At 42.6% G+C, this 24,580-nt stretch overlaps 1 protein-coding gene across 2 annotated transcripts in view; it reads left to right on the forward strand.

Moving 5' to 3' along the window:
- Positions 1-24,580, forward strand: part of WDCP (WD repeat and coiled coil containing) — a 47,478-nt gene that overhangs the window by 2,175 nt on the left and 20,723 nt on the right. For both annotated transcript variants that reach the window (XM_030198801.1, XM_030198800.1), the window contains exon 2: positions 20,423-20,546. In XM_030198801.1, coding sequence (XP_030054661.1) covers positions 20,423-20,546 — 124 coding nt within the window. The remainder of the gene's footprint in view (positions 1-20,422; positions 20,547-24,580) is intronic.

Consider the following 24,580-nt stretch of genomic DNA (forward strand, 5'->3'; position numbering starts at 1 on the left):
AAATGCATAATACGATATGCTTGTCAATATGATGGAAGACTCTTTCAAAATAATACCTTTATCAATCTGTATATTGTTGTGTTTTATCGGTCCAGCTGGATAAGGTAGTTTATCATCTTGGGGTTCCTTGAATGGCTGCCATCCTGTCTTGTGACTGTGAATAATCCGGGTGAAAGAGAGAGACCCTTCCCTAAGTGCTTAAAGGAATGCTTAGCTTTCAGGCTGGGAGGCTTCAAATCCAAAACTAGCCAGAACACCTTTAGTCCATGGTTCCAATATTCAAAAGAGTGCCCAAAAGGCCATTTCTGGGATTCTCCATTGAGACTGACATGGGGTCCATTCTTCAGCTTATCAGTAAGTGAGGAAAAAAAAACACCTTTCCCCCTCCCCATAGTCAGTCTGTTTCAAACCCTTGACCCTCCTCTTCCCTTACACTTCTGTTTAGGGTTACCTTTTAAGAGGACATGTCCTCATTTTGCGTGTCATCAGATGTGTCCTACAGGTTTTAATTTTTTTTTATTTTTAGGAACATATCCTCTTTTTCTTTTTATGGGCCAATGACCAATACACCTACCCAATAATGAGAGAAACCATCTCTGGCCTATTAGTCACTCTGGACATATGAGGCTGCTAAAGAGAGAAAAAGACATTGCTGATCTTTCTGTTTCTCTGCTGGTTCAGTCTGTCAAAGGAATTTTGTTTGTGCAACACAACTTTAAGCATATATTATGCAAAGACTGTCACATGTATCTCAGAAGCCAGCCAAAGTTGTTGAGGAATATCCAGTCTTGTGATATGTATGCTCGAGCTCAGATTCGGTCAAACTCAAATCTGGAAGTTTTTGAAAAGTAGATTGTCTACTGCTGTACTGTAAGTTGGTCACTATTTGATGTGTGTTCATTAACTAAAAACCATTTACACATTTTGTACAATTTAAATATTTCTTTAGCAAAGGTAGCAGCCATTTTTATTTTATGTCCTTTTTTTTTTTTTTTTTTTTGTCTCCGCAAATATGGTAACCCTACTCCTTTTCAAACTTTGAATCCCAGTAAGTAGAGGCTCCTTTTCTTTCCCCGTTAGAAAAAGAAAAAGAATTCCCCCCCCCCCCCCCCCCAAGAAAAAAAAGAAATTGCTTGGCTTTTTACAAGCCTTTCCAAAGAGGCTAGCAGATTTACTCACATTTCCTCATGACAGGGCTGGCTTTACCTCTATTGTAGAAACACAGCAAAACAGAAGAAACAATCTTTGCAAAGGATGCAATCAGCAAACAAAGCACAGCGAAGATGACCATGAACCACTATACAGCTAGTAGCTGTTATAAAAGCTTTAAATCAAAAACAGGTGTGACTTGTCACAATTGAGGAGCTTTCTTTTGAAGTTTGTTTAGCAATTGTTAGCATGAGCATGTGCTTCTCACATTAACGACATCATCCTACTAATGCTTCAAAGCAGCAACCTGAGTTCATTGCTGTTAAGGGCATTGGATTCCTGATGTAGGCCGATTGGCCGAAACACAAGCCTGTATCAAGGCACACCTTGTTTTGATTAAAGCTTTTATAACAGCTACTTACTGTTTAGTGGTTCATTGTCATCTTTGCTGTGCTTTGTTTGCTGTTTACCTGTATCATGCCATCCCCCCTCTGCCAGCAGCATCAGCGTCACTTCCTGCATTCAGTACAGGTTTGTAGTCCAGTTCAAAAAAAAACAAACAAAAAAAACCCCAGCCAACTTACACAGTTGAAAAGCATGTCACGTAAGCCAGCCTGCAGGTCTTTAAAGCACTGCCTCCACAATGTTCGTTTCCTCCCATTCTGTGTCCTCTGTTCCCAGGGAAGAAGGACTGAAGCTTTCTTCAATATCCATTTTCTCTGCTGTCTTCTCCCTCTCTGTCTCAGGAGTTTCAACAGTCAGGGGACTCCACTCCTTTCAGGGAAGGTCTATTACATACAGGCAGTATTGTGTAGCAACTAAGTAGTTGTAACTAGTTACTGTACTTAAGTAAATGTTTTGCTACTTGTTAAGAAGTTCAGGATAACATTTGTTACTTTTACTGAAGTAGTAATTTTCTCAATTTTTAATACTTTTACTCTGTTACATCTGATGCTTGCAATTAAAAGTAAAAGTAGAAGCAAAATGTAAATGATTCCATAGTAAACCAAATGAAACAGTAAAACCGGGAACAGGATTTTGCTATTGCAAACCTCGTCACACAGTGGATCATCTCATCTTAAATTTTGCTGTTCAAAGAACACAGCCTATGAGAACAGTGTAATTGCCTGTGTTTATTGAACTGGTTACTGGTCTCCAGCCAAACAACAGTGATGAACTGGGTCACTTTAAAGCGCAGATGAACCTGAAGCTTTTAGCAATTCTTAGTGAACAAACATATGTTTCTATCACAATGGACTGCTGGTCATACCATGAATTCTTTGCTTCGGTCTTCACCAAGGAAGATTTGGGTGGGATACCAGTGCTGGAAATGGTACTCGAAGCTGACGAGTCGGAGAAACTTAATGAATTCTCTGTAAACCTGGAGGATGTAATGGGGCAGTTCTACAAACTGAAGAATAGCAAATCTCCTGGACGGGATGGTATTCATCCCAGAGTACTGATAGAACTGAAAAATGAGCTTGCGGAGCTATTGGTAGAAATATGTAATTTCTCCTTAAAATCGAGGGTGGCCAATGTAACGCCGATTTTTAAAAAAGGTTCCAGAGGAGATCCGGGAAATTATAGACCGGTGAGTCTGACGTCAGTGTCTGGCAAAATGGTAGAGACTATTATAAAGAAGAAAATTACAGAGCAAATTCAAAAGCATGGATTAATGAGACAAAGTCAACATGGATTTAGTGAAGGGAAATCTTGCCTCACCAATCTACTATATTTCTTTGAAGGGGTGAACAAACATGTGGATAAAGGTGAGCCGGTTGATATTGTGTATCTGGATTTTCAGAAGGCGTTTGACAAAAGTACCTCATGAAAGACTCCAGAGGAAATTGGAGAGTCATGGGATAGGAGGCAGTGTTCTATTGTGGATTAAAAACTGGTTAAAAGATAGAAAACAGAGAGTAGGGTTAAATGGTCAGTATTCTCAATGGAGAAGGGTAGTTAGTGGGATTTCCCAGGGGTCTGTGCTGGGACCGCTGCTTTTTAACATATTTATAAATGACCTGGAGATGGGAGTAACTAGTGAGGTAATTAAATTTGCTAATGACACAAAGTTATTCAACGTCGTTAAATCGCGGGAGAATTGTGAAAAATTACAAGAGGACCTTACGAGACTGGGAGACTGGGCGTCTAAATGGTAGATAGCGTTTAATGTGATGAGCAAGTGTAAAGTGATGCATGTGGGAAAGAGGAACCTGAATTATAGCTACATCATGCAACGTTCCACGCTAGGAGTCACGGACCAAGAAAGGGATCTAGGTGTCGTCGATGATACGTTGAAACCTTCTGCTCAGTGTGCTGCTGCGGATATGAAAGCAAATAGAATGTTAGGTATTATTAGGAAAGGAATGGAAAACAAAAATGAGGATGTTATAATGCCTTTGTATCGCTCCATTGTGCGACCACACCTGGAATATTGTGTTCAGTTCTGGTTGCTGCATCTCAAAAAAGATATAGTGGGATTTTAAAAGGTGCAGAGAAGGGTGACGAAAATGATAAAGGGGATGGGACGACTTCCCTATGAAGAAAGGTTAAAGCGGCTAGGGCTCTTCAGCTTGGAGAAAAGGCGGCAGAGGGGAGATATGATAGAAATCTATAAAATAATGAGGAGTTGAACGGGTAGATGTGAAGCGTCTGCTCACGCTTTCCAAAAATACTAGGACTAGGGGGCGTGCAATGAAGTTACAATGTAGTAAATTTAAAACAAATCGGAGAAAATGTTTCTTCACTCAACGTGTAATTAAACTCTGGAATTCGTTGCCAGAGAATGTGGTAAAGGCGGTTAGCTTAGCGGAGTTTTAAAAAGGTTTGGACAGCTTCCTAAAGGAAAAGTCCATAGACCGTTATTATATGGACTAGGGAAAATCCACTATTTCTAGGATAAGCAGTATAAAATGTTTTGTACATTTTTGGGATCTTGCCAGGTATTTGTGACCTGGATTGGCCACTGTTGGAAACAGGATGCTGGGCTCGATGGACCTTTGGTCTTTCCCGGTTTGGTAATACTTATGTACTTATGAACATTTTACATTGGGGTGATTGTTCATAGGGTTGATAGAGCCTTTAGAGAGGAAGTCTGCTTGTTTGGCCTTAAGACTTAAGGGGTCCCACACATTTGATATTCTTGCATCAGTTCTCAAAGATATTCAAACAGTGTGCTATCAGACGAAAAATTGTTAGAACAACAGACAATAATTCCAACTTTGTGAAAGCTTTCTTTGTAATTGGACAGCATGATAATGAAGATGTATGTGATGCATTAGATAACATTACATAATTACAATAATGATGATAGTATATTCTTTGCTATATGAAAAGTGTTTCAGAGATTTCCTTGATCAAAAGCTGTAGACCAGGTCAGAAGACAGCAGTAATATTGCAACCTCCCAACAAGAACTCCCATACACTTTCCATTTCTATTAGCACAGAGTAAATCCCTGGGGCTATACTTTTTTTGTTTTAACTTTTATGTTATTATTATATATATAAAGCAATGCATAACACACAGTTATAGAAATAAGCAGTACAATGAAAATGAAACTCCAACCAACCCACCCCTCCATCTCCCCCCACCAATGAGGTCAATAGGGAGGTTCCCTGGAAAAGCCAGGAAAACTGGATCATAACTTTGCAGGTCTCTACAGGAAGAGTAATCAACCACAGGGCACGACTTTTAATGAGAGCAAGTGCAAAGTGATACATGTGGGAAAGAGGAGCCCAAATCATAGTTACGTGATGCAAGGCTGTACATTATGAATCACCGCCCAGGAAAAGGATTTAGGTGTCATCATTAATGATACGTTGAAACCCTCTGTTCAGTGTGCAGTGGCAGCTAAGAAAGCAAATTAGAAATTATTAGGAAAGGAATGGAAAACAAAACTGAGAATGTTATAATGCCTTTGTATCGCTTCATGGTGTGACCACACCTCGAATACTGTGTGCAGTTCTGGTCACCGCATTTCAAAAAAAGAAGTAGTGGAATTAGAAAAGGTACAGAGAAGGGCAACGGAAATGATAAAGGGGATAGGATAACTTCCCTATGAGGAAAGGCTAACGCGGCTAGGGCTTTTCAGCTTGGAGAAGAGATGGTTGAGGGGAGATATGTAACATAGTAGATGACGGCAGAAAAAAGACCTGCACGGTCCATCCAGTCTGCCCAAGAAGATAAATTCATATGTGCTACTTTTTTATTTGTACTGTCCTCTTCAGGGCACAGACCATATAAGTCTGGCCAGCCCTATCCCCGCCTCCCAACCACCAACCCCGCCTCCCACCACCAGCTCTGGCACAGACCATATAAGTCTGCCCAGCACTATCCCTGCCTCCCACCACCGGCTCTGGCACAGATCGTATATGTCTGCCCAGCACTATCCCCGCCGCCCAAACAACAGCCCCGGCACAGACCGTATAAGTCTGCCCAGCACTAGCCCCGCCTCCCAACCACCAGCCCTGCCACCCATTCTAGGCTAAGCTCCTGAGGATCCCTTCCTTCTCCACAGGATTCCTTTATGTTTATCCCACGCATGTTTGAATTCCGTTACTGTTTTCATCTCCACCACCTCCCGCGGGAGGGCATTCCAAGCATCCACCACCCTCTCCGTGAAAAAATACTTCCTGACATTCTTCTTGAGTCTGCCCCCCTTCAATCTCATTTCATGCCCTCTCGTTCTACCGCCTTCCCATCTCCGGAAAAGGTTTGTTTGCGGATTAATACCTTTCAAATATTTGAACGTCTGTATCATATCACCCCTGTTCCTCCTTTCCTCCAGGGTATACATGTTCAGGTCCGCAAGTCTCTCCTCATACGTCTTGTAACGCAAATCCCATACCATCCTCGTAGCTTTTCTTTGCACCGCTTCAATTCTTTTTACATCCTTAACAAGATACGGCCTCCAAAACTGAACACAATACTCCAGGTGGGGCCTCACCAACGACTTGTACAGGGGCATCAACACCTCTTTTCTTCTGCTGGTCACACCTCTCTCTATACAGCGTAGTAACCTAGCTACAGCCACCGCCTTGTCACACTGTTTCATCGCCTTTAGATCCTCAGATACTATCACCCCAAGATCCCTCTCCCCATCCGTACCTATCAGACTCTCACCGCCTAACACATACGCCTCTCTTGGATTTCTACTCCCTAAGTGCATCACTTTGCATTTCTTTGCATTGAATTTTAATTGCCAAACCTTAGACCATTCTTCTAGCTTTTTCAGATCCTTTTTCATGTTTTCCACTCCCTCCAGGGTGTCCACTGTGTTACAAATCTTAGTGTCATCCGCAAATAGGCAAACTTTACCTTCTAACCCTTCGGCAATGTCACTCACAAACATATTGAACAGAATCAGCCCCAGCACCGATCCCTGAGGCACTCCACTACTCACCTTTCCCTCCGAGCGAACTCCATTCACCACCACCCTCTGGCGCCTGTCCGTCAACCAGTTCCTAATCCAGTTCACCACTTTGGGTCCTATCTTCAGCCCATCCAGTTTATTTAAGAGCCTCCTGTGGGGAACCGTGTCAAAAGCCTTGCTGAAATCTAAGTAGATCACGTCCATAGCACGTCCACGGTTCAATTCTCCGGTCACCCAATCAAAGAATTCAATGAGATTCGTTTGGCACGATTTCCCTTTGGTAAAACCATGTTGTCTCGGATCTTGTAGCTCATTTTCTTCCAGGAAATTCACTATCCTTTCCTTCAGCATCGCTTCCATTACTTTTCCAATAATCGAAGTGAGGCTTACTGGCCTGTAGTTTCCAGCTTCTTCCCTATCACCACTTTTGTGAAGAGGGACCACCTCCGCTGTTCTCCAATCCCTCGGAACCTCTCCCATTTCTAAGGATTTATTAAACAAATCTTTAAGAGGAACCGCCAGAACCTTTCTGAGCTCCCTCAGTATCCTGGGGTGGATCCCATCCGGTCCCATGGCTTTGTCCACCTTTAGTTTTTCTAGTTGTTGATAGACACTCTCTTCCGTGAACGGTGCTATATCCACTCCATTCTCAAATGAACTTTTGCCAGTCCATTGTGGTCCTTCTCCCGGATTTGTTTCAGTAAAAACAGAACAAAAGTATCTATTTAGCAAATTTGCCTTTTCTTCATCATTATCTACATAGCGGTTTGCAGTACCTTTTAATCTCACAATTCCCTTTTTAGTCATTCTCCTTTCACTAATATACCTGAAGAAATTTTTGTCACCCCTCCTTAGAGGTTTGTAAACTACTGAGTGGAGTGGAAGAGCTAGATGTGATTTGCTTGTTTACTCTTTCCAAAAATACTAGGACTAAAGGGCATGCAAAGAAGCTACTAAGTAGTAAATTTAAAACGAATTGGAGAAAACATTTCTTCATTCAACGAGTAATTAAACTGGATTGTTGTTTAAACTAACGTCATAATGAGAGTAGAATGCCACTAGTGATTGAAACGAAGTTCATTGGTAGTTTGTTTAAACTAACTTCATGTCATCACCACATTGGTGTTGTAAAAATTTGATTAGTTTAAATTGATGGTTTTATAGTATTCGATCGGTGTATGAAAGTTTCATAACATGACATCTCGAACCACATCGTGGGTTTATTTCACTAATAGCCAAAAAAATGACGGTGAACGCCCTATGACGTAATTAAGAGATATATAAGCATGAAACGCTATCCATACGGTAACGCTGTGAATACAGCAAAAAGAGTGGTCGGACACTTCGTCGTGATTGAAGTGCAGTGAGGAATCGTTCTTGTATATTTATTGATGAGATTTTTAGTGATAAAATCATTGGTTGTTTGAGTTAGCTCATACTAATGACCAAACATGTAGTAAATCTTCGATAGCAGTTATGAATATGTGAAATTGATACTTTGAAGCAAGTAAGATAAAGGTAATCGGTAGAGAATTCAGGTCAGATGTAAATCTAGCACAGTGTTGATTAGCAAGCATTGAATGGTGGTAATATACTATTTATGAATTGTTACATGGTAAATCGACAGTTTGTATCTAGCATTTTAATAAATTCACATAGGAATTTATTAAAGAGAACACATATAATTACTTTTGGGTGCTTATAGTGTCATTTCAGTTTGGTATTCTGGTATTTTTCATGTGGGTCGTCTTTTCTTCCATGGTTTTATTTTTTAGGTTTTTATCACACATTTTGCAAAAAAAAAGGGGGAATTTTTTACACCCTTGTTTTTTGGTGTGTATATATTATGTACAAATACTATTGAAATAAGCTTAATAATTTGACTTATATATGTTGTATACACATTTTATCCACCTCTTCTTATATATGTTTTGATTTTTATATTTGAAATTATAGATTCATCTGTTGACGTATGTCACTGTTTGAGATTTATATTATTATGATTTTTTTTTATATTTTGATTAAATTTTATTGCTATTTAAATCATTTTTAATATGATTTGAGTATTGTATGATTATTTAATATGTATGACAGAGTATTTAAATATGTTTTGAATTTTTATCTGTTCTTATATATGTAATTGGTTCATATAGAATGTTATTGTATGTTTGTTTCAAATTTTATTTTATAATACTACCCCTGACGTAGCCTGAGGGTGAAATATGGCCACGTCGGGTATTGTTGTTTGCTTTTAGACCTTTGGGTCTTCTACTAAACTTTAGTTGTTTTACCATTCTGCTTTTAGAGTTAATTTTTATTCTTGTAAGCAGAGTGCTGCCTTTTTACTTTTTGGCTACCACCTTTTTGAAGGAATTCACTCAAGGCAGTGTACAGTAAAAATCAAGCATGAGCAATAGATAATTACAGCAGTAGCAATGTTCAAATAATACAAAGTATGGTGTGGAGGGGCATAATCGAAAGGGGCGCCCAAGTTTTCCTGAGGACGTCCTCGCAGGATGTCCCGGCGAAGGGGCGAGGAAACCCGTATTATCGAAACAAGATGGGCGTCGATCTTTCGTTTCAAAAATACCCTCTGGGATGCCCAAATTGCGAAATTTAGGTCGACCTTAGAGATGGTTGTCCTGAGAGATGGTCGTCCCTGATTTTCAGCGATAATGGAAACCGAGGACGCCCATCTCAGAAATGACCAAATGCAAGCCATTTGGTCATGGGAGGAGCCAGCATTCGTAGTGCCCTGGTCCCCCTGACATGCCAGGACACCAACCTGTCACCCTAGGGGGGCACTTCAGTAGACTTCAGAAATTGCTCCCAGGTGCATAGCTCCCTTACCTCGTGTGCTGAGCCCCCCCAATACCCACTCCCCACAACTGTACACCACTACCATAACCCTAAGGGGTAAAGGGGGGCACCTACATGTGGGTACAGTGGGTTTCTGGTGGGTTTTGAAGGGCTCACATTTACCACCGCAAGTGTAACAGGTAGGGGGAGATGGGCCTGGGTCCACCTGCCTGAAGTGCACTGCACCCACTAAAACTGTTCCAGGGACCTGCATACTGCTGTCATGGAGCTGGGTATGACATTAAAAAGTGTTTTTTTGAGGGTGGGAGGGGGTTGGTGGCCACTGGTCAGTTCGGGCACCTTTTTGAGGCTTAGTCGTAACAAAAAATGGACCAAGTAAAGTCGCCCAAGTGCTCGTCAGGGATGCCCTTCTTTTTTTCCATTATCTGTCGAGGATGCCCATGTGTTAGGCACACCCCAGTCCCGCCTTTTGCTACGCTTCCAACACGCCCCCATGAACTTTGGTCGTCCCCTCGACGGAAAGCAGTTGAGAATGCCCAAAATTGGCTTTTGATTATGCCGATTTGGGCAACCCTGATAGGACACCCATCTCCCGATTTGTGTTGAAAGATTGGCACCAATCTCTTTCGAAAATAAGCCTGATAGTATATGACTTACAATGTCAACACTTTGAGGGGCATAATCGACCAGAAACGCCTATCTCCATGGGCGTTAATCTCCGAGAACGGGTCCGTGAAGGGGCGGAGTGAACCGTATTTTAAAAAAAAAATAGACGCCCATGCTTTATTCGCCAAGGTGTGAGCTGGGCGTTTTTGCTTTTCACCGATAATGGAAAATGAAATCGCCCAGCTCAAAAACGAATAAATGCAAGGCATTTGTTCGTGGGAGGGGCCAGGATTCATAGTGCACTGGTCCCCCTCACATGCCAGGACACCAACCGGGCACCCTAGGGGGCACTTTTACAAAAACAAAAAAAAAGGTAAAAGAGCTCCCAGGTGCATAGCACCCTTCCCTTGGGCGTTGAGCCCCCCAAATCCCCCTCAAAACCCACTGCCCACAAGTCTACACCAGTACTATAGCCCTAAGCGGTGAAGGGGGGCACCTACATGTGGGTACAGGGGGTTTGGGGGGGGTTGGATGACTAGTAGCATTAAGCAGCACAATTGTAACAGGTAGGGGGGGGATGGGCCTGGGTCCACCTGCCTGACGTCCACTGCACCCCCTAACAACTGTTCCAGGGACCTGCATACTGCTGCTTGGGAGGAGGGTATGACATTTGAGGGTGAAAGTAAAAAGTTGTGAAACATCATTTGTTGTGGTGGGAGGGGGTTAGTGACCACTGGGGGAGTCAGGGGAGGTCATCCCCGACTCCCTCTGGGGGTCATCTGGTCATTTAGGGCACTTTTTGGGGCCTTATTCGTCAAAAAACAGGGTCCAGGAAAAGTGCCCTAAATTCTAGCTACAAACGCATCCATTATCGGCGAAGGGCGCCCATCTCTGTTCGGGTGATAACCACGCCCCAGTTCCGCCTTCACCACGCCTCCGACACTCCCCCGTCAACTTTGTCCGCATCCGCGACGGAGTGCAGTTGAAAGCGTCCAAAGTTCGGCTTTCGATTATGCCGCTTTATTTGTTTTTGTGAGAAGAACGCCCATCTCCCGATTTAGGTCGGAACTTGGGCGTTATTCTCGTTCGATTATAAGCAGGAATGTGTAATAGAATATTTTAATAGACAGCATAGGGTATAAGCAAAGATGGAACATATAGATATGTAAGAGGAGTTAGAAAATAAGGTGACTAATTTAAAGAAAGTTGCATATGAGGTCAGAGAGATGATTAACATATAGATAGGTAAGAGGAGTTAGAGAATGAGGTGACTAATTTAAAGGAAAATGCACATGAGGTCAGAGAGATGGTTAAATATTATATCAGCTAGGGTAGGAGTGGATAAACAATGTTTATCCAGTGGTAATTGAGCAGCACCATGCGCTGCCCAGTTAGCGCGGGAGCCCTTACCGCTACCTCAGTGGGCACACAACTCCCAGCAAGTTTAAACTTGGCAGTAAATCTCCCCACCCGGTTGTTGTGAAACTGCTCAGATTCCCACTACAGATACTAACAGCTACAGATAACGGCTGCTCAAAACATCCTTTCTATGATTTTTGAGGGTCAAAAAAATTGTATTGTACCCAATCTCACCAAGTCTTCAGTAATAAAGAAGAAACAGTTCCTTCAAATAAGGCTGTGTCTAAAAGATATGGGAGCATGTATGAATTGCAGTACCCAGCAAAAATGAAATGAAGCTGTGTCTAAAAGATATGGGAGTACACAAGGAATTGCAGTACCCAGCAAAAATGGCTGTCACACTAAATAACATGACCCAGTCTTTTGAGTCTCCTGAAGCATTACAAGAATTTCTGGATCAAAGACTCTCTGAAGGCATGGCACGCTGACTCTGCAAAACTTTGTTTTCATTTGTATAGGGTTACCATATGGCTCCAGAAAAAGGACGGACGGATTGAGCCAGCCGGGTTTTACTTCCATTGCTTTCAATGGAAGTAATTGAGGCAGCCAGGTTTTACTTCCATTGCTTTCAATGGAAAGCAATGGAAGTAAAACCCGGCTGGCTCAATCCGTCCTCCTTTTTCTGGAGCCATATGGTAACCCGGCTTGCTGTCTGCAACTTCATACAACTCATTCTGTTTTCTCCTTTGAGGCTGCTGCACTGTGAAACTGTTGTTTTACACACCGATTTAGGGCTGTTTCCACTGCAGCAAGCAGAGACAGCCTTCCTAATTACTTGTTTACCATTTATTCACTGTTTGTACTTCTGGCCATAACAGCTGTTTATATAGCTCACGTTTTGATATCAACCTATTAAAAGTTTGCTGCTGTTTATCGTACTACAGTGCTGATAGCTAGTTCATATATTGCAATTCAGGGAGGGTTTTTCCTCTCTGTTGAAAAGCCACTGTCTTTTTCCTCTCTCTACTTCCATCACTACAGGTTGTTAGGCTGAGCTTCTAAGGCTCTTCCTGCCGTGTGTTTATGTTCCTATATGGTATTGTTAGTTTTTTTGCAAAGTGTTTTCATGTATAGTTGCATATTGCATATTCTGTGTTACATCTCATTAAGTCCTTTTACCTTTAAACCCTTTCTGGTATATTTGACTAACAAAAACAAGGTTCCTCTGTACATAATCTTTTATCTTACCAATGTGCCAATTAACTAAAATTAAAATATCATGAAGTGTCCACGGTTTACGTAATGCTCTCAAAAGAAAGGGCCTCACTCTCTCTTTAAAAAAAACTTTGAGGGTCTTTTACTAAGCCGCGGTAGAAATCAGCTGGTGATAAATGGCAAGGCGCCCATCTCTATATATAAAAGGCACCTCCAACGTTCTAATGAAGCCTGCAGCCGGAAGTTTGAGGCGGTCTAGATATCCGGTGTGCCCATGAGGGTCTGCCCCGCCCTCGCGTCACAGGAGTGGAGGAGTGGCCTAGTGGTTAGGGTGGTGGACTTTGGTCCTGAGGAATTGAGTTCAATTCCCACTTCATCATCTCCTTGTGACTCTGGGCAAGTCACTTAACCCTTCATTGCCCCGTGTAAGCCGCATTGAGCCTGCCATGAGTGGGAAAGTGCGGGGTACAAATATAACAAAAATAAAAATAAATGATGACATCGAGGGCGGAGCAATGACACGGACAAGGCACAGGCACAGAGCAAGAAAAAAAAAAAGAGCGTCCCAACACGGAGCGAACCAGGAACAACTTGGGAGGCAGGCAGGCAGACAGCCTCAACTTCGGAGGGCGAAACGGACAAGGCACGGAGGCGGACCAAGATCGCCGCTCACCACACTCCCTCAGAGTTCACAGAACCCCGGCAACTGCAACCCCTCCCAAACACACAAACACAGGGTCAATGCGCACTCACTCCCGCACCCCCCCAGGCCGTCGCTCACTCGCACCCCTCTCCCCCGAAGGCTGCCACTCACTCCCCGAGGTCGACGGAGGCAGCGCTTTAAAGTAATGCCAGCTGACAGGAAGAGAAGCACAGTACAGCAGCCTCGTGTTCAGCTTTCCCCTTCTCTCTCTGCGTCCCGCCCTCATTTCCTGTTTCGCAGAGAGAGAAGGGGAAAGCTGAATTCGAGGCTGCTGTACTATGCTTCTGTTCCTCAGCTGGCATAAGCGCTGCCTCCGTCGACCTCGGGGGGGTGAGTGGCAGCCTCCGGAGGGGGGGCAAGTGAGCGACGGCCCTGGGGGGGCAAGTACCCCGCGACCCTGTGTTTGGGTGGGTGGGTGGGGTTGCAGTTGCTGGGGTTCTGCAAACATTGAGGGACTGCGGTGAGTGGTGACCTCGGGGTGGTGGGGAGTGAGCGACCTGGGGGGGGAGGGGGTGCTGTTCTTGGAGGGACAGAGGGAGGGGGCCTGGAAATCAGAGGACACGGATGGGAGGGGCCCTGGAAATCAAAGGCTACAGAGGAAGATGGAGGGAGGGGACACTTACAACTCACAGGGAACAGGGAGGAGGGCCTACAACTCAAGAGGGCAGAGAGACAGGGAGGGGGACACTCTCTATGGGTGAAAGGAAACATACAGAGACATATGGAGAGGAGGGGGAGACCAAGGGGAGAGAACAGATTGCTCGATGTGGACAGGAGGGGACGCCAGGGGACAGGACACACTACACTCACTCAGACAGACACACACACTCTGGCTCTGTCTCAATCACACACTGACTCATACTCACGCTCTCTCTCACCTATACTCTCTCCTAACAGTTCCCTTAAAAACAAAATTACCATTACAGAACCTTGCTAGCGCCCGTTTCATTGCGTTTAGAAACGGGCCTTTTTTCCTAGTAGGAATATAATGTGCATCTTGGTGGTTGCTGCCAGCTGTTTTCTACCGCAAGCTAAAAACGCTACTGCATCTTAGTAAAAGACCCCCTTAGGGCCTGTTTACTAAGGTCAGCTAGCATTTTTAGCACATACTAACGACAGACACCCATAGGAATATATGGATGTCTCTAGCATTAGCCCACGCTAAATTTTAGCGTTCACTAAAAATTTTAGTAAACGGGGCCCTTAATGTTCAAATTCTCTTCCTCCGAGAGACTCGCACATCTGAAATAAATTCTTTTATTAAACATACCAATTGGTCTGAATTTGCTGTAGGTTCCCCATCACTTGGAAAAAAGAATAGAATGGCTATTATTTTTCATAAAAGCATTAAATTCACAAATTAAACAAGAATTAAAAGATAGATGCCCCAAATCAGGACTTGCCTGATTTTTTTTCATGACTATTTCTGAAAGAAATTGCTGAATGTGATCCCGCTCCCTTAATCATGATGGGGAATTTCAATTTACCACTAGACATTTGCATTGATAGACAATCTGTCAATTTATTATGTTCTCAATGCCCGCTCTACTCTTCAATCTGTTATCGATCATTATCATTTGTTAGATCCTTGGAGACAACTTTACCCTGATACTAGAGACTATACATTTTTTTCTCCCCTTCAAAGCTTTTCCAGAATAGACTTCTGCAAATTACCAGCTCTGCCACAATAGAACCCATTACCCTGTCAGATCATGCAGCTATTTCTGTTTCCATCCACTTTACATACTCAATTCCACAAAAAAATCCAGCTATTAACATTGGAGGAATATGCCGAAAAAAATTAGCTAATTTATCTCAGATTTCTTTGATACCAATACAGACTCAGTTACTAATCATATCACTTTGAGGAGAGTTTGTTTCAATTTCTGCACACCAAAATAAAGAAAGACACAAACAACTAACAAATCTCGAATGCACTGTTAAACAATTTGAACAGCAGTACCACCGTAATCAAGATCCTACTATTCTAAATGACATATATAAGCATGAATATGAATATAACAAGATTTGGAGTATTAAGGCTGGTCCTCAGTAGATGCTCATCTTCTATTAAAAAAACAGACAGTCACTACCCAAGAAATTGTTGAAGCCATTACACAGCTAAAATCCAAAAAAGCCCCAGGACCTGATGTGCTGGCAAGCAAATTCTATCATACGTTCAAAAATATACCAGCTTCTCACCTTTCCTCATTTTGTCAAGCACTTGAATCAGACTCCCCCACTCTTCACAGATTTGCAGAAGCCACTATCACAGTTCTTCCCAAACCTAATAGACCCAACACTCATTTCTAACTATAGACCAATCTCATTGCTCAATACGGATTGCAAGATTTTCTTGAAGATTCTACCAGGCTTAACAAAATTATCAGTAAAGTTATACATCCAAACAAAGTAGGCTTTATGCCACATAGATTGATAATGGATAACTTGTCTTTTTCACCAGCTATCCCAAATCTCTCAATCTTATTTAGATCCCATTGTTGCTGTATCTGTTGTCGCCGAGAAGGCATTCCATAGGATGGAATGGGATTTTCTCTTCCACACTATACATTGGTTTGTTGCACCCGATGCCTTTATAAACAAAGTATGAGTTCTCTATAACCATCCAATTGTACATATAATATCCAATAATTCCTTTATTTAACACTATTCTTTTACATGGAGACACAAGACAGGGATATCTACTTTCTCCTCTCCTCTTTAATATTGCCCTCAAATACTTCCTTATTGCTATTAGATCAGACCCTGATGTACAGGGGATTTCCTTCAGTAACTTAGACATAAAAGTGTCATACTAAGGGGGTCTTTTACTAAGGTACTGGAACGCTAAAGACGCGATAGCAAGACTGTTTCCTCGGCCGTGTCCCCGCAAGCAACGATAGCAAGGCAGAAAGGGCTTTTTTTTTCTGCTGCGTATGAGTCTGGAAGGGGCAGGGCTCTTCTCTGCTTGGACCACAAGGATTGGCTGGGAAGGTATTGGCAGATAATGGGTCCGGATAATTGTCTACTGTATTCCTTGTCTAATACTCAATGGATGCAACTGAAGCATATTGTAGACAATAATGGTCTCTTAACTAAACTCACTACCTCATATCCTTCCATCTAAGTATAAATACTATCCATAGTACAGGCTATATTGCATGTCAGATTTATAAATTTTTTTGTCTCAGAATCTTTTACTGAAAAACACAGCTTACACTACATATGGAAAAAGGAAACTCAATTTTCTCATTCCACAAAACAGTGGACCTTTTTCTGGTCAAAACTTAGTCGTTCTATTTCATCAGCTAGGTCTATTCAATCTTTGTATTTTCTTCATCATCGTGCCATCCGGATGCCCCAGAAGATGAAAGTAGCAGGTCTCCTACCTAGTAACATACTGCAAGACCCATCTGGGTACTTTATTACATTTGTCATATGAATGTCATGGACTAATGTTTGGAATACTATTTCCTCCATATTATCAATTACAGATTCACTTTAACCAAAAATTATAATATTTGGTTCAATACGTTTTTGAAAATCAACTAGATAGCAAACAAATGAAACTTTTGGACATTTTATTGATTATTTCTATTAGGTCTGTTCTCTCTAACTGGAAAGACAATTCTAAATTAAACGTTTACTTCTGGTGGCACACAATCATTCAAATGCACAAATTTGAACTTTCATTGACTGATAAATTGGGAACGACATTACATGTCTGCAAAGTCTGGTCTTTCTTGAACAATTACATCAAAAAATGGCCACTGTAAATCAATTCCAATAAGGCATTCTATTTCAAGTATAAATGTTAGTGACTTTATCAGACAGTTGAATTTTATTTTACCACGCATGCAGTACTTTTATTTTTCCTATTTCTACTGTTAATGATGCTTTGCATTAAAGTATACTGGTTTTTGTTGTATAGTTCTCATGTAATGTTTTATATTTCATTAAAAAAAAACTTGGACTAAAGAAAAAAATAAAATTAAATGCTACTACAGTAGATTTCCTTTGTGTTTTCACTCCAGATATTAGCTCAAACTTGATCATTATATGATCACTCTTTCCCAGTGAATCCAGCACCATTACCTCTGGTACTATACACCACACTCCACTAAGTACTAGATCTAAAATGGCTCCTTCTCTTGTCGGTTCCTGGACCAGTGGCTCCAAGAAGCAGTCATTTATTTTGTCTAGGAATTTTACCTCCCTAGTGCTCCCTGATGTAACATTTATCCAATCGATACTGGGGTAGTTGTAATCACCCATTATTATACTGCTGCCCAATTTACCAGCTTTCCTAATGTCTATAAATATTTTTTAATCTGTCAGCCCTACAAGAATACTCCTTCCGTTCACACATGGAATTTGGTTTCTATTCATACAAACCAACAAACATTAACACCCCAGGTTACACCTCCCTATCTCAGTCAGCCTGAAAATTCTTGGAGTAACAGTTGACCAAAACCTCTCACTAGAGACCCAAGCAAAATCCACCATAAAGAAAATGTTTTCTCAATGTGGAAACTCAAACGTGTGAAACCATTCTTCCCGAGGGAAATATTTCGAAGCCTGGTACCGTCAATGGTACTAAGCCAAGCAGATTAATGGAATCTATGTGGGATGCAAAGAACAAATCATAAAGAAACTTCAGACTGCCCAAAACACAGCAGCTAGGCTTATATTTGGAAAAACGCGTTTTGACAGCACCAAACCACTCCAAGAAAAACCTGCACTGGCTTCCAATCAAAGAACGTATCGCTTTCAAAATCTGCACGATAGTTCATAAAATTATTTATGGCGAGGCCCCAGGATACATGACATACCTCATCGACCTGCCAACCAGAAACACCACAAAACCAGCACGATCATACCTAAACCTCCACTACCCAAGCTGCAAAGGACTCAAATACAAATCCACTTATGCATCCAGCTTTTCCTATTTAAGTGCACAACTATGGAACGCACTGCCAAAAGTAGTAAAAACTATGCTTGACCACCTAAATTTCCGAAAAGCACTAAAAACAGACCTGTTCAGAAATGCATACCCCACCGACCCAACATAAAAAAACATGGACACCTGCGACATAACGTAACCACAGACCGTAATGGACATATCCTAACACTTCCTCTCACTCTCTAAATTCCCCCAATGTATCTACAATACATGAACCTCATTCTACCACAATATCACCTTGTATTTGTTCATACCAGAACTGGTTAACGCCGTTTTCGGTACTATGTAAGCCACATTGAGCCTGTAAAAAGGTGGGAAAATGTAGGATACAAAAGTAACAAATAGAGTAGAATCATTATTTTATTTATCTGTTTCATGTAGAATGATTTTGTTTTACTCAATTCCCACTTTAACATATAACGCAACCCCCCCCCCCTCCACTTTGATCTACTCTATCATTGCGATATAATTTGTACTTTCAACCACTGTTAATACAAATATATTGGAAAAAAAAACTGCTCTGTCTCTTTTGTAAAAGTTAGCATTAGCAGCCTGCTTCTATCCCAGTTAAGGTGGAGTCCATCCTTTTGGAATAGGCTCCCCTTTTCCCAGAATGTTGCCCAGTTCCTAGTAAATCTAAATCCGTCATCTCTGCACCATTGTCTCAAGCACGCATCGAAACTTGCCTCTTGGGCCCTGCCTGTGGAAAGGGAAACATTTTTGAAAATGTTACCCTGGAGGATTAGGGATTTCAGTTTTCTACCGAAAGAGCCTACATTTGGCTTCCAGAACCGCCATCCGACATTTTCCTATATCTTTGGTACCCACGTGTACCAAAGCAGCCAGCTCCTCCCCAGCACTATCTAAAATCCTATCTAGGTGACACGTGAAGTCTGCCACTTTCGCACCAGGGAGGTAAGTGATAAGGCAATCCTCACATCCACCAGCCACCCAGCTATATACATGCCTAATGATTGAATCACAAAGTACAACAGCTGTCCTAACCCTTCCCGCCTGGGTTAGAAGTTCCTGGAGACACATGTTTGGTGCAAGAGGATATTGCATCCACTGGTGGTGCAGGTCCTGGCTGCAGGATTACTTTCTACTTCACCAGGATGATGCTGTCCTTTTAGGAGACTTCCCTCTTCCAAAACCCCGATGCTCAGAAGCAAATGCGGGCACTAGAGCCCATTAGTGCTGGACTAGCGCCCACACTTGCCAATGCACAATTTTCAGAGGCCCTTAACATGGGGAATTACAAGTTCGCTCCACATCAGCGCAAATAGCATTTAAATGAGATTTAAAATAGGCCATCTTCTATTCCCTGCTATGCTCGGAGAAGAGTGCCCCGAAGAAGGGTGCCCTTACTGCAGAAAACCTAGAATCAACTTGGAGGATTCATGAGGAGAGAGTGCTAGGGGAATAGGCTGAAAGGTGCTGCAACTTCTTCTCACATTTTGAAAGGTCAAACTTCCTAAGATTATCACCCCATCCGAGAGGACAGATGGTTGGAGGGCGCTCAGCCTGGATCTGGGTTAGGAGGATTTTGGTTCATGTGTTTCTGCTCCTGGCAGGACAAATCTCAGCTAGCAAGTGGGAAATTCCAGCTAATTTATTTATTTATTTATGGTTCATTTCTACCCCACATTTTCCCACAAATGCAGGCACAATGTGGCTTACATGAATTATAAAAAAAGAAGAAAGGTGGCAGATTGGCCCGGCTCCCTGTCTTCCCAGAGCAGGCATCGGTGGCAAACTGCAACCTACAGCTCTTCCTCCTCCTTCCCCCTCCCCTCCCCCCGACGTTTCTGCTCCCTGGACTGGGCATGAGCACAAGAGCTTGCTTACAGTGCAGTTCTTGTGTGGATGCCCCAGGCACCATCCTCACCCTTAACTTCCAAAAACTTCCTAATGCTCAACGCTAACAGTGCGCCTATATTTGCATGTCATTAGAGTTGAGCATTAGGAAGTTGTTTGCTGTCGCTCTTCCGACGCTATTCAGTACATCGCCGGAGTTATGAGTATTGTCCCCTAATACAGAAGTAGGGCCCTGCTGTGCCTTCTAGAGGACCATTGTGGATATTTTTTTTCTTCTTTAACTTATTAACACTTGGCCTTCTATCTGCAGTTGGTTTTTTTTGTGTGTGTGTGTGGGGGGGGGGGGGTTCTAGTTTTGCAGTGTGTAGAAGTCATTGCTTTTTCAGAATTTAACAGTAATGTCCTTCACTTTAACAGAAGACGCCATTTTCAGGAATTACTGTATTTGAAGACAAGAGATCTGTTCTCCTCTGCCATGGTAAACTTCGCCTGAATGTTGTGCAAGAGCTTTTCAGGATCCGGATGGTGGAAATGCAGCATGGTAAATTCAGGACTTTTGTTAGAGTAAAGCTAAAAATAAAGATTGAAGTTTAAAAGTGTGCAATTAATCTAATGTGCAGTTGTATACAAATGTTTAGACCAGAATTTCCCAAAAAGCTTACCCTACCGACCCAACCTAAATGCAACATAACCGTATTACGCAATGGACATAACACAACTCTGCCACTGTTCGATTCCCTAATTTGACTGTGCCACATGAACTCTCTCTTACCACAACATCACCTTGTATTTGTTAACACCGGAGTCTGCTAACGCCTCTCCGGATTATGTAAGCCACATTGAGCCTACAAGTAAGTGGGAAAATGTGGGATACAAATGTAACAAATAAATAAAATGTGGGTCAGGACACCACATGTTCAAAAAACCCATGTTTGGGGCTGCAACCTTGATGGGCTGTTTATAGGTGCATCATTATTCTGTACCTCAAGGGGTCATTCAGTTTTATTGGGCTGCAATCATAGTGTCAAGGCCACAAAAAGATTGATATGCACTGCTCATCAAGCCATATGTTTCAATGAATCCATTAGTAAACATAAGTTGACAGAATCTCTATATGATATGAAGTTACACAGCATGTTTACACAAATTTTAATGTATAATGTCTCTTTATTTGAAGTCAGACAAAAAGCAATGAATTTGGTAAGTGCAAAAATTTGGACACTCTTCTAGGTATTTATGACACTTTTTTTTAGGAGCTATAGAGACTTCCAAATGTTTTCTGTAGCCTGCTTTTTATACTTTCTTTTGGATTTTTTTACCTCACTTCAAACCACGTGGTTCCAAAAATGATCAAGTTCAAACTGGCCAAAGATATTCCACCTATTAACATGGCCATATTGGCCGCCAAACATAGCCGGCCAGCCGCTGAATATCAGCACTGACCATCTAAGCACTAATATTCAGCCAAGATAGCTAGCTATGTTGCACTGAATATTAGCGCTTAGCCAGCTACATACTATTTAACCAGCCAGGTGCCGTTCCTGGCTGGTTAAATGGTTTTGAATATTTGAGGGGGTGGGGAGTCACTTCTGTAATGAGGTCATAAAAAAGGTTTACATCTTCATCTCTCCCATGCAGATCACTGTTGTGTAAACAATGCTGTATCTGGACAATTACTCCAATGTCAGATAAACCTTTCAGCAAGTTTTTGCGGTGATCTTTGAGCTCTGTTTTATATATCTGACAGGTTTTGACCAGTTGTATCAGTGTTTTTTCTTGGTCTTCCAAATCCTGTCTTGACTTAATGGTTCCATGTAACTTCCATTTCTTAATGTTTCTGACTGTTGAAATTTTTACTGGAAGCACTTTTTTTTGTTTTAATAGCAGCCTTCTGCTTTGTAGGAATGAAATATCTTCATTTTCAAATGCACACACAGCTGCTTAAAGAAGCACAAGGTTGTTGAATGTAAATAAAACAGTTTCACACAGTAACTATCGAATTGTCGTCACTTGACTAATTGAAGGCCTAATGAGTTGCTAACAACTTAAAAAAGTAGTAATTACTCCTGGAAGAGTGTCTAAACCAGAGGTGTCCAACCTCAGCCCTCGCCAGGCCAGGTTTTCAGTATTTCCTCAATGAATATGCATGAGATCCCTTTGCATACACTAGAGGCAGCGCATTCAAATAGATCTCGTGCATATTCATTGGGGAAATACTGAAAACCCGACTGGATTGTGGCCCTCGAGGACCAAGGTTGGACAACCCTGGCCTAAACTTTTGTACTTCCCATATTCAACTTTTTTATTATTATTTACAATGTGTTAAAATCAAGCAGATACATAATTAAGCATTACTATATCTAGAAAGATGTCTTGTTTTATATTTTAATGATACTCATTGTAGGTTGGCATTTTTAGTGTCTTTATTTTTATTATGTATTGTGTTCTTTTGTGTTGATTAATATTCCTTAGCGTCCCTCCGGACTGGCCCAGGATTGGACTGATGGGTTATGCACTTCTTCCAGCAGGTGGAGACTGAGAACTTCTGACTCTAGAGAGCCAATAAGAGCCCTGGCCATGTGACCCTAGATTCAGTATTCTCAGTCTCCAGCAGGTGGAAGGAGGTGAGCCCTTTAGTCTCTCTCTATTTTTCTCTGTTTTCTTTAGAGTTGAAAAATCCTATATAATAAAACTCACCCTCAACGTTCTGAGGACACTAACGTCCCTGTCAGGTCCTCCGGGCACTTCCTTCCGGTTCGAAGGCTTCGTGGTGGTGAAGCCACCGAAAACACTGTGTTGGGGCCCTGCCCTCGCGTCAAAAGTGATAACGTCGAGGGCGGAGCAATGACAGCAGATTGAAAGTGGCGTGCAAGGTCAGCAACGATGGCGGACGAACGCCGAAGGAGTGAGTACGGAGGGGGGGGGAGGTCCGGAAGGAAACCGTGCTAGCGTCCGTTTCATTGCCGTAAGAAACGGGCATGTTTTACTAGTAAATAAATAAAAACACTATTCTGTACACCAGGGACCTTCTTGAGCCTCGGGGGTGTTAAACTCAGGGGTTCCCGGGTCCCTCCCCCTCCTTCCTCCTGTTTTCTCCCACTAGCATTTGCTGTTTTGTATGTAGGGAAGAGCTGAACCCTTTTGGCAGAAAGGTGTTGGCGCTTTGGGAGAGGCAGCCACTTTTTGAATTAAAAAAATATATAATTTCCCCTCAGCACGAATGAGCAGGGCAGCTCTGTCATCGCTCTGGGTAGAGACACTTGAATTCTTCCTTCGATTACCGCAGTGGTGCAGGGTCTTGTTTGGGAAAAAAACGCGCTCGAGCCACGCTATGGCTGAGAAACTCAGGAGGTGCAGTGTCTGTCAGCGACGGGATAGGTGCGAACGGAGTTTGCAAGTATTGCACTGCTGTCGACCCCACAGCTGATACTTCTTTGGCCCCTCTAGCGGCCATGGCTCCATTGGCACCATCGGCTCCAGCTGTGGGCCAGTTCTTCTCTCTTGGCGTGAAAACCCACCGTTTTGGCTCCTGGGGACGCTGAAGACTGGGTTGCTCCCTTCTTACCCCAGGTGGCAGAGAGTTCAGTAGTATTATTACCACATTCTTTGGGACCTCAGGAGGGAGGGTTTCCCCCTGAATTTGTCCTTCAGATGTACCAGGCCTTTTTGTTAAAGAAGTTGGGCGCTGGGGCTACTCCTTTGGGGTGGTAATTTGTCCAGACAGCCCCTGCTAAGAGGGCCAGGGGATCCTGGGACCTGGAGGAGGACCTGACTTTGGACCCAGATTTAGATATGCCTTCCATGTAGGAGGTTGAAGGTCTGGAGGACTGGCAGCTGGAGGACCCGGCCTCTTCTGAGGCAGGGGCAGACTCCTTGCCCCGGTAGAAGATCCTTTGGTGGTCAGGATCTTCCGTAAGGAGGATCTTCAGGAACTTATTTCTTTGGTGGCCTCCACCCTACATTTTGAGGATGAGTGGCCTTTGGTTCCTGAGGTTCATAAGATGGATCTGCTGGTCAGGGGCATTAGATGTTCTGGGAAAACTTTTCCAATGCATCAAGACATTCGAGACATAATTCAGGCTCAGTGGGATGTGCCGGATTCTCTTTTTCAGCCAGCCAGATCTATAGTTCACCTTTACCTGGTTCTGGATGCAGACAGGTCCCTTCTTAATGTCCCCGTGGTTGATGCGGTGGTCTTAGCTGTCACTAAGTGTAATACAGTCCCTGCTGATGGTGGCACGGCCCTTTGGGATGTCCAGAATCATAGGTTGGAAGCTCTCGAGCAGTTTTGACATCTTTTATTTGGCGATGCAGGTGGCCATCTGTGCCTCCTTGGTGTCTAGGGCTTGCTTCCGCTGGGCTGAAAGGGACAGGGCTTCAGATGATTTGTCTTTCATAGATGCTAAGATAGCCAAAATTAAGATGAGGTCTGCCTTCCTGGCAGATGCCTTGTATGATTTATTGAGAGCCTCTTCTAAGTCTATGGCCTTGGGGTTTGCGGCCTCCAAGTAAGTTGAGTAAGTTTCCTTTTAAGGTTTCCTTCTTGTTTGGGAGATGAATTGGATAGATTAATCC

This window comes from Microcaecilia unicolor, chromosome 3 (assembly GCF_901765095.1).
Source record: "Microcaecilia unicolor chromosome 3, aMicUni1.1, whole genome shotgun sequence".
Taxonomy (NCBI): Eukaryota; Metazoa; Chordata; class Amphibia; order Gymnophiona; family Siphonopidae; genus Microcaecilia; species Microcaecilia unicolor.